General features: G+C 30.5%; 1 protein-coding gene across 4 annotated transcripts in view; it reads left to right on the forward strand.

Annotated features, from left to right (window-relative positions):
• The window catches only part of LOC142328739 (uncharacterized), a 131,455-nt gene that overhangs the window by 47,610 nt on the left and 71,736 nt on the right, over window positions 1-12,109 (forward strand). For all 4 annotated transcript variants that reach the window (XM_075372724.1, XM_075372723.1, XM_075372725.1 and 1 more), the window contains one exon: window positions 4,451-4,578. In XM_075372724.1, coding sequence (XP_075228839.1) covers window positions 4,481-4,578 — 98 coding nt within the window. In that variant the 5' untranslated portion in view covers window positions 4,451-4,480. The remainder of the gene's footprint in view (window positions 1-4,450; window positions 4,579-12,109) is intronic.

The following is a 12,109-nucleotide window of genomic DNA, read 5'->3' on the forward strand; positions in this document are numbered from 1 at the left end:
TATTTTCCCTTTGTGTGTGGGTCTCTTTACAATCCTTAAATGTATTTGGTTTTCCCCTACTGCCATTGATTTAAAAAATATCCTTCATGTAGTTTGATAAAATTGTTTTTATTATTGATTGTTTCTTTATTTTAAATTTATTGTTAATTGTATTGCAGAATAATTTTGCCTTGGATGGGAGGTGATAATACCTGTTCTGATTGTTTGCAAAAAAAAAAAATTAATATTTTGTATTTTTCTGATTAAGCTCTGTTCTCATTTATTCTGTTCATTAGTTTTTTCATCTAGTTTATCCATATAAATTTCAACTGCCTTCAACCCATCTTTTTCCCTTCCTAATGTCCATGTTTTGCAACCATACAGAAATACATTTCAAATGCCCATCTTCATACCTAACTTAATGCTATATAATAATGATACTTTTGTATCAGATGGTTTCTTTAGCAATTGCTCTTCTGGGTTTTATTTCCTTTTCCTGTCTGGCAGTATTCTTTAACATGCTTCCTAAGACTTAAGAATCTTTGAAATCTTTTTTTTGTTCAGTTCTTCCTTCTTTTGTTTACATTTTCATGTTACTTTCATTTTAACATTCAGCTTTGTACTATATTCTGTTGAAATATCTTCACTTTTTAATAATTAGTTAAATCTTTTTTTACATCTCCTAGAAACATCATATAAACCTTACACAATTTATCTTCTTCCAGCATTTTCTTAAGAATTTTATTTCATATCGTGGTAAACAAGGTTGAGTGTAGACAGCATCCTTTTCCTAGAACAAATCATTCAGTATGTGCACCTTCTATATTTTTAAATAACATTAATGGGTGAAATGAAAGTTTTTATGTAGCTATAAAAATAGATTGATAGTATTTACTTTGTGTCATGAAGAGTCTCTTTTTAATTTGTTTTCCATTTATCATTATTTCAGTTAGTAAATTAACTTAATGAATATTAATTAATATTTCATGGGTTATTTTAAAATCCTAAGACAGTTTATTTTGAATAAGTCATCTGATATTGTAATTAGTTAAATTTTATTTTTACTGTTCCTTTTTTACAGATGTAACTGTGATATTTATTCAGTTATTTAATATTAATTAGGAAATTTTTACATTTTGAATTAATTTCTTAAGACCTATCCCATTTGATATTTGACTACGCAAGTATTATCAAATATATACATCTGTATGCATATTTTTGTATTTTACATTTCTATTATCCTCAACTAATTCATTTTTAATTTCATTGCATATTAACAACTTTTATTGTCATTTAAAAAATATTTTGATTTTACATTTATTTTTTTACTACTTTTTAAATAGGATAGTCAATCATTGATTTAAGGCAAAAAAATGTGAATAATTTACACAATTTATGATATAAATCAATCCTGTGTCTTTAGGATGTTCAGATAGTGTTTGACAATACAAAGAAAATGAGATATCCATTTTCATTGTGTCTGTTGTAATGTATTTACTATGAACATATAATGCCATCCCTGGAATCTATAAGATTAGTAGTAACTTTATTGAATTGTATTTTGTAGTCCGTATTTTTATCCTTCTAAAAAGAGTGATCACTCTTTTAAATAAATGCAAAAAATGCTTTTAAATAATGCAAATATTCAATATTTGCATTATTGAAAAGAAAATAAATTATTCTATCATTGTGCAAAACATTATCATTCGATGCTATAATTCTTATTTTTTATTCTGTCTGCTCTGTTTCTTAATGACTGAGCTTCACATACGAGGTGCGAAAATAAAGTAATGAGACTGATTTTTCTTTGCAAGATGTGGCAACCCTGCAGCTTGTTCTTTGACCTTGGTCAATAAGCTACTTCTAGTCCAAGCGGCACATTGATGCAACTGCTCAGTCGTGAGTTGTGCTGTAATAAGTGAACACGTGTTTGTGTCCCTTGTCACAGCTTTTTGGACATCTTGTGTTGTTTGAAAATGGTGTCCCTTGACTGCAATTTGACTCTTGGAAATAGAAAAAAGTCGCTCGGAGCGATATCTGGTGAATAAGGTGGCTGTGGTAGTACTGAAATTTGTTTTGAGGTTAAAATTGCTGTACTGACAGAACAGTATGGGATGGCGCATTATCGTGATGCAGAATCCAATTATCAGCAATGTTGGCACGGACACGAAGAACTCGTTTACGAAGTCTTTCTAAAATTTCTTTGTAGAAATATTGGTTAACTGTTTGTCCAGGAGGCTTTCCACTCTTTATAAACAATTCTCTTGGAATCGAAGAAGCACACAAGCATGCATTTCACTTTTAACTTTGACATGCGAGCTTTTTTTGGTCTGGGTGATCCCTTTGAGCGCCATTGCAAACTTTGGCGTTTTGTCTCTGGATTGTATTGAAAAATCCAACCTTCATCACTAGTGATAACATGGCTCAACAAATCTGGATTGATTTCCGTTTGCTCTAACAGATCGGCTGCCACATTTTTCCGTGTTTCTCGCTGTTGTTGTGTGAGATTTTTGGGGACCATTTTTGCACAAATCTTTCTCATACCAAGATCTTCAGTTAATATTAGATGAATTGTTTCTCGATTGATGTTGAGTTCTTCTGCAATCATTTTCACGGATAATCTTCGATCAGATCGTACGATTTCACACACCTTGGTCAAGTTGATGTCTGTCCGTGAGGTTGATGGTTGTTCACTGCGGTCTTCATCTACAACATTCGTTCTACCTTCACTAAAAATTTTATGCCACCGAAAAACTTGAGCTCTTGACATAACCTCCTCTCCAAAAGCCTTCTGAAGCTTACCATAAGTTGTTGTCGTGTTTTCACCCAATTTAACGCAAAAAGAAATGGCATACCGTTGCGCAATATTTTGCGGTTTCATTTCTGTGACGAGACACACAAACACGTGTTCACTTATTACAGCACAACTCACGACTGAGCAGTTGCATCAGTGTGCCGCTTGGACTAGAAGTAGCTTATAGACCAAGGTCAAAGATGGTGTGCCTATGCAAGCTGCAGGGTTGCCACATCTTGCAAAGAAAAATCAGTCTCATTACTTTATTGTCGCACCTCGTACATTCTGGGTGACTGTTCAAACAAATCAAGTTCTCATGTTCTAAGGGCTTATTTCTTGAACCATAGAAGAAAATAAATTCATCTAGGTGAAAATCAGCTAAGATATTTAATTTCCAGTTGAGAAAATGGCAGCCAGTTAATTGATTTTATTTGTTTGTTACTTCTTTTGCATTCTATTTCAGTTAAATAGTGTGTGTAATAATCATAGATGATTTTACAATTGTTAGTTAGAATATAGAAACTGTTATTAATTCTGTTTTGTTTCCTTTTATGTGTAATGTCAAGAGATAGAAGTTAGAATTATTTTTAATTTAATGTGATTTGGATGTGGTGTTCTATTGTTAGAGCAAATATTGCATGCAACACATCTAAGTTAATGTCTGAGGCAGAAAAACGCTAACTGATCAATCTTCTTGATCAATTAATTAATTATAAGAGAAGTATGAGGCTTTCCTGATAAGAATATCAGCCACTATATCTTTTTATACAAATCCCTAGTAGGATTCTAAATTCCCAGACAAACTCATCTGCAGAATCCCCCTCATTAAAGAATTGACTGCCCCACTTTCAGTTGGCTATTACAATTTTGATACCATTCTCTACTGGTAGTTTGATTCTGCTAATACGATGCAGATGCCAATGCCAATCCATTTGTCATACACAGGTATTAATTTGGCTGAACTGTTTTGAATGTAACATAAAAAATGAAACTTTGAACAGTATTATAAATATTTCATTAAATTTTATTTTCATAACAGAATTGAATATTGATCATAGATTTTTACCAGAAAAATGTTGATCAGTATTCTTCATTATACAGAATACAACAATAATTACTAACATTAAACACAATATGCAATAGATAAACTTATGTGTTCATGCATATGCTGCATGTAACAGAGTACAGAATTAATTTTATTAAATTAATGCAACTAGAAATTACAGATTACACAAGATATTGAATAATTCATCATTAAGAATTATTTACCATAATCATTGTAAATATGCTTAATCATGGCGTAACTAAAATATATTTGATCTATCTAAACTGTTCTTAAAACATTATTATTAAATTGAAAAACCATTCTAGATTATACAGTGAGTTGAGTAGAAGGAAGGGCTTAAGGATTTTTTTAACTGGCATTTAGTATCAATAAGGAATTCATGAAAATGCAATGATCCTGGTACTTTTGGTGAATTATTTTGTAGTGTAAGATTGCAAAAGCATATGTATGTATTATTTAATCCAGTGTAAAAAATTGTGTGATGCCTTCATTTCTACTAATTAATAACTATCAGTGATCTTATATTTAAAACTTAAAATTAATAAAATGTTGTTTATATGAATGTAAAATGTTTTTTTTTTTGTTCTTTCAGTTACGTGTTTCTGTTTCAGATTTGAAAACATTTTAGTATTATAAACAATATGGAGGATGACTCAAGTTTACATGTTGAGGTTATTAAAAAAGATAATGTTGATAACAGCAAAGGTTTAGCAAAATATGAAGATTCTCCACATTCTGGGTAATCTTAATATTAATGTACTATTTATCATTTTTTTTAAAGTTTTGTTTTGGGTTTTCTTTTTCAGTTTTAATGTTGTGTAATAATTTTTTTTATTCTCAAAAACATTTGTAGTAATATGAATATTTTTTTTATTTATTATGATGACTTATGCATTTAAAGGATGTATTTTGATAAAAAAAAAAAACAAAAAAAAAATTGAAGTCAGATAATGTAGAGACTGATTGATTAATAAATGAGTTTATATTATATTAGAATATGCAATCATTAATCAAAATTGTAATTAAAATTGAAACCTCCAAAGAAAAATGGATTTAAAATTTAAATTTTTTTTATATAAGATAAGCATAATTTCTTTATTGTCTTTAAATAAATATATATATTTATATATGTGAGGTCTGTAAATAAAGTAATGAGACTGGTTCAGAAAAACTTTTTATTTACAATCCAATTATACATAGATTTTCACCTTTGAAATAGTTCCTTTGAGAAGCCATGTAATGCTTCAAATAGTTTTCCCAATCTTCATAGCAGTGTTGGAACTCAGAAATTGGAATATCCTTCAGAGGGTCGGTTACATTTTTTTTACGTTTTCTACTGTTCCAAAATGGTGTCCTTGGATGTGTTTTTAAAATTAGGAACAGGAAAAAGTCGTAGGACTCGTCAGGTGAATAAGGTGGTTGAGGAACTACAGAAATGCATTTCTTTCCCAAAAGCTCATTAATTGAGAGTGCATTGTAACAAGGTGCATTGTCATGATACAGCATCCAGTGGTCTTTGATGGCTGTCTCACGCAGGCAACTCTTTTCTGCAGTTTTTTAAGAGTTTCTCGGTAAACATATTGATTTAAAGTTTGTACATAGGCAAAAACTCCTTATGGACAATGCCTTTACTATCGAAGAAGCAAATTAGCATGATTTTGATTTTTGATTTGCTCATTTTTGCTTTTTTGGGACATGGTGAGTTTGAAGTAAGCCACTCCTTACTGTGGCGTTTTGTTTCTGGGTCGTACTCAAATATCCAAGATTCATCACCAGTAATAACATTTTTTTAGAAAATCAGGATCATCTAGGGCGATCCTAGATTGTCCTAGAAGATCACGGCACACTTCCACCCTGTTGTTTTTTTGTTTAACAGTGAGGTTTTTTGGGACCAATTTTGCATAAACTTTTTTCATGTCCAATTCGTTTGTCAAAATTTGATGGACTGTGATATGGTTCAAATACAATTATTCTGCAATCATTCTGACAATTAATCACCAGTCGTACCTTATCAAGTCTGATTTGCTCAACATTGTCATCACTTTTTGACATTAACGGCCTTCCAGAGCATAGTTTGTCCACAACTGATTCCCGGCCATATAAAAATGTTTTAAACTACCTAAAAACTTGTGCTCATGACAGAATGTCATCTCCATTTGCTCTTTTCAATTTTAAAAAAGTTTAAGTAGCATTTTCACTGAATTTAACACAAAACTTGATTGGACAACCTTGCTCATAATTAGTATCACTCATTTTTTAACATAACAAAAACTCGTTTCACGAAAAATTTGTTTACATCTCACATAGTAACAATAGACTAAAAATATTAATACCTAATATAAATCAGCTGTTCATATAGCCAAATGTTTACTAGTAATTTTACAGTGTTGCCACTTTGGCTGTCAAAAAAAACTAGTCTCGTTACTTTATTTACAGACCACATATATATAAAATATATTATTTTATCAAATATTTCTTCCACTGTATTGAATTAATTTAATAAAATTGTAAAATCAAAACCATCAAATATAGTATATTAAAATGTAAAAAATGCTTACCAACTATAACGCTTTCAAATTCAATACTTCATAGTCAGCAGTTAAAATTATAAATTACACATTACATTGAGTCAAGTGACTTAATATCATACCTTGATGTGGGACAGAGTTTTTAATAATAAATGACAAAGCAGTTTATGTGATATTTTTTATGTAATTTATTATTTTAACTGTTGTTAATTAAGTATTGACTTGGAAAGTGCTATAGTTGTATATGTTTTTCGTGTGTATATATATATATATATATATATATATATATATTTAATCTTAATGCTGGTAACCTAAAAGAAAATTTAAGGTACATAACATAAACTACATTAGTACTACAACAGTAACTACACCTGTTATGCACTAATACAGCAATATACAGTGTATCATGAAGTTCTCCTGGGACTTTCATAACCTATTCTATTTGTGAAAATAATGGAAAAAGTTCATGTAAACATATTTACTAAAATGCTTCATTTATGAGTTACAACTGTAACTTTATATAAATATAGGTCATACTGAAATTTTTACAACTTTAATTAAGGTCAGAATTAGTTATTTCTTATAATTTTTGACCTGAAAAATTGAATAAAATTGGTACAAGAATCAAATCTGCAGTAGTTTTTGAGAAATCTGGCATGAAAACCAATAAATTGAATTAAAAAAACCCTGCTTTTTATGTTTAAACTTTGTTAAATGGGTAGTAAATACATAAAACTTAAAAAAAAGAAACTTGTAGAGAATTTAATTCTGAACAAAATAATGTAACATAAGTTGAATAAAACAAAAAAAAAAGTTAGGAAACTTCAAATTTTATTTAGAAAAGGTTTGTTACTACATTTGTCAGAAAAGTATGTATTTAATGCAAACAAAAACCAAATTATTTTTTAGTGACGTGAAAAATTTGTAAAAACAAAATTTTACTGAGCAAATCAAAATACTGTTAAAAAATTTTTTTGATATTGGAAAGTATACAAAAATTCTAAAAAAAACAATAAATGAGTAAAAATTACTTGTAATTTGTTTGTTAATGACAAATACAATAAATTATTTGAAAAATTATTTCTAAGTTGTCAATAAAATAACAACAGCAGATCAACAATGCGCAATACTGTATTAGTATTTAAATCATTCTGTAAGGTATTATATTAGGTACTGTAAACTGTGCTGTCGTTAGCTAAGGTTCTGTGAATTTTAGTTTGAATGTGATCGATTTGCCATTGAAGTAATGCCGTACTTATTTACAACAGAGGAAGTATGCTGGGATGGTGGTAATTCATATTGAGGTGTGCAGTGGTAATGCTATACAGCTGCTGCAATAGAATATAAAATACGTTTGCCGAATTGCAGTATTCCAGATGCCAAAACAATTAGTGCGACTTATCACAATCTTTGGGAAACAGGTTCCTTAAAAAGTATTTGTACCATCTAAAATCTATCTGTCCAACACAACACTTATGTTATTGATGAAATTATTATTGATGCAGTTCAGCGCAGTCTAGGTGTCAATACATGAAGTCTTTCTGAGCAGATAGAGTTTCATATTCAATTGTTTGGAGGACACTTAAACAAAACAAGTTTTATCCTTATCAGAAACAGCAGTTCAACATCTACCCCTAGGAGATGGTCTGCTTTACTTGGAGTTCTGCAATACAAATCAACAAACTCTACAGGTATGTTTTGTTTACCGATGGGACAAATCTCACTCGAGATGGTATCAACAACTTATGCAGTGTGCATACATGGACAGAAGTAAATCCTCAATAAATGGTGGAAGGCAATTTTCAATTCCGATTTAGCATCAGTATATGATATGGCCTTCTTACAATCAGCAGTTTGGACTGTTCATGTTTCCTGGCTGCTTAAATTCTGAGCTCTACTTGCACTTTCCTCAAGAACAGCCACAGCTGTTTGAAGACGTTCCTTTAGTGCTGAGATGCAAAGTATACTTCAGGATGATGGCACAGTTCCCCATTTCTCTTGTGCTGTTTCCACTCACTTAAATCATCATTTCCCTCAGAAATGGATAGGTTGTGGATATCCCCACATTCTTGGCCACCAAGATCGCCGATCTAACACCTTTAGATTTTTCCATCCGTGGATGGAGGAAAAATGCTCTACAAAACAAAAATACATTCTCGTGAAGAATTAATTGTACACATTATGGATGCAGCGAGCAACTGAAGGACAGCCCTGAAGAACCAAAAAGAGCAACAAACCAGTATAGAAGCATGCCAAGAAATGTGTTGAAAATAGCAGGCTCACTGATATGTATAATATACTTTGGTGTAGTGTACTGTTTCTAAATAAAATTCAAATTTTTCTAACTTTTCTTTGTTCAACTTATCTTACACCATTTTGTTCAGAATTAAGTTCTCAACAAGTTTTGTTTAATAGTTCTTACTTGTTTTTTACTCATTTAACAATGTTATTGTATGTCAAACATAAAGAACAGGGATTTTACCCCAGTTTATTGGTTTTCACCCCAGATTTCTCAAAAACTACTGGAGATACAATTGATACAATTCTGGGATCTATTTTATTCGATTTTACGAGTAGCTGAAATCTACGAAATCTTTCGCTTGCTGTAATTTGCGAATGAAGCATTTTAGGACATATATTTATATTAACTTTTCCTATTATTTTCATTAATAGGATAGGTTATGAAAATCCCGGGAAAACGTGTGATACATTCTGTATAACATTGATCTTAACAATAATGGTTGGAAATGGTCCCCATCAACATCCAGACATATCTGCAAGCATTTCTTTTTGTTCTCAAACCCCCTCACAAGTTGTTCATGTGGAATGTTCTTGGTAGATTCAGAAATAGCAGTTTGGAGTTCCTGGAGTCTATGGGGGTTTCCTCAATAAACATTATATTTTACATAATCATTAAAAATCCAGTGGGCTTATGTCTGCAGAGTGAAGTGGCCACAAGTCCTTAGAAATGATTCAATGTTTTGTAGAATCCAAGAATTATTAATTTCATCATTGGGTATCACTTCCATGAACTGGTTAATGATTTCGCTCTGCTGAATTTTCTGTTTATGCAAAGAATATTGGGTGGACTATTCTTCTGGATATTGCAATCTGTACCCCAATCTTCTGGTCATGTAGAGGGAGGGATCTCATGAATAACATATGGGTTGTTGGCAGACCATAAACATGAATTCTGTGCATGCACAAACCCTTGTAATTGGGATGAGACAGGTTCAGATGAACTACCTTGTGTGCAAGTGCAACACCAATGTTTTGTGTTGGCCAATTTTTGCATGGACTTGGTGGGACTACTTGCATAGCAGCTGTTGTCTTGCAGTTTTTCTTCGAGTTCTTCAAGTGGTCTACCACTTGGCTCATAGTACTTTACCGGTCAAATTTTAAAAAATCCCTCCATTAGTACCCTTACACTATGTTGATTAGGAACCTATGTACCAGGAAATCTATCAGAAAATTTGTCTTTCCCTGTGTGTACTTGCCATGCCTACAGAAGACGTATTCAATGAGAAATATTCACTGTTTTTAAGTTAACACCATTTTGACTGCACAGAAAGACACTGTCTTAGCCATTCAGATGCAACAAAAATATTAAAAACACATAATGAACAAGGAACCAGATACACCTTCTCGTCTTAAGGTTACCAGCCTGACTGGCTTGCAGAAGCAAACTGACACAAGTCAGGATTACCAACCTTTGCAGAAAACATTCTTCGCAATGCACATAATATAATCCCTCAGTATATAATCATGTTTATGTAGGTGAATATTTACATTTCAAATGCACTAGACAATTCCTTCTTTTTCTTCTATTATAATGTTGTATTCTTATTTATTCCATATCATGCATATAATTATTATCAAACTAATTTTAGTTAATCTGTTATCTTACTGTCAAGCTCACCAATAAGTTATAATACACTTTCAAAATGCAAATTATAGTTTAGAACAATTTTTTTCAGTATAATTATTTAATTTGCAGCATAATATTTAATTTAATATTTTTAGCTGTTCCAGTAGTTTTTATCTATCTTAAGATGGCATTTATTGAATTCTTTTTTCACAATAGTCAATTGAAGTTATTTCTGGAGCTCTTAATTTACAGTCCTTCAAGTTGAAGGACTGTAAATAGGTTGAAGAAGAAAAATAGAGATATTCCTTTATTTTGAAATCTAGACAACTATTTTTGATTATTTATTTTTTTACCTCCTAAGAAACACTAACTCTCAGCTTTCTTGTCATTGTCTGCAAGCACAGAACCCATCTGGCACAAACTTTGTAAATTCAAGAATACTAGTAATATGTCTCACCCCTTTAAAAGTCTCTGGTGTTATATAATTTTCTGTTTGTTTGATGCAATGATTTTCTCTGATCATATTATTATTGCAATTGCAATAAAATTGTCAGTTGGTGTAAGAAAGAAATGGAAAGCCTCAGGCTTTCCATTTCATGGCTTTCTGAGTTTATTTTTGAATCAATTAATCAAGCATCTTATTTTACTCACATTAACCTGTTTATCACCATAAATATCTTGCATTCATTTGTAATTTCACACAGAGATTTTTTGTGTAAATAAGAATTCAGTTACCGCACTCTATTTAAAGTGACTGTCAGAATACCCTTCTGTTTCAATATCTGCTATGTAGAAATGAACTGTGAGTGGCTGTATGCTCATGATGAAGTGGAGATATATTACAATGGAGAGGAGATAAATCTCTTGTCTAGACAGTTGGTTTCATCCTGATCCTTCCTACCATAACTAGCCACAAGAATTAAACAGATCTCTTATAATTAATTGTCCTGATTTTTTTTTACCTTAATTGAAAATATAGCAGAGGCAAAATTTGTCAACTTGCCTTCATGCTTATGTGTTGATTTATTAAAAAAAAATTCAAAACAGACTTATTTAAAATGTTTAATTTATTTTGATTTTACATCATGTGTTAAAATTGATTGTTTTATACATTTAAAATAATATATATCTATAATAAGAATAATAAGTGGGTTTATGTTTATATTTTTATTATTTTATTCCTCTTTTTTTCATACTGTGTAGTTATTAGTGATTTTATGTTTAGGAATACATTTGAATTAAAATTTATACTTCATCTCTCTTAACTGATATTTTCTTGTTGTTACATGAATTATTGTAATTGATACTTGACTGTTACTTCCTATATGAGGGGCATTTTTCTGTTATTGATTTTTATTTAATATTTAAATTAGAGTTTGCCCTTGTGTATGTTTTTCCTGTAATTGGTGCATTTGGCAGCACTAGATTAGTTAATTTGCCTTGTGTTTTAAATTCTATAATTGTTTTAAATTCTGTGACTATCATTTATTATTTTTTATTATAGTAAACATTATTTTCTATTCAGTTTTTATTTTCAGTGAACTAATTTTCTAATTACTTTTAGCTAATTATATTCCTGGTTGGACATATTAATGATCAGTTTTATTTTTTAAAAAAAGCAAAAAAATTTATCTTTATTTTGAACTGATAAGATGTACTGTTCAGATCTAATGCAGATTTTTATAACATTCTAAGTGCAATGTGTTTACGATCAATCTAGAAGAAAACTCCCCAACAATAAATTTAACTGTAATTACTTGAAGAGTAATGCTTGTGACTGAGTGAAAGTTACCTCTACGTAGAAAAAAAAACCTTTTCCCAAACATCATGATTAATTCAATTTTTTATAGTAGAGTAATAAAATAAATCAAATT

This window comes from Lycorma delicatula, chromosome 8 (genome assembly GCF_047948215.1).
Source record: "Lycorma delicatula isolate Av1 chromosome 8, ASM4794821v1, whole genome shotgun sequence".
NCBI classification, from domain to species: Eukaryota; Metazoa; Arthropoda; class Insecta; order Hemiptera; family Fulgoridae; genus Lycorma; species Lycorma delicatula.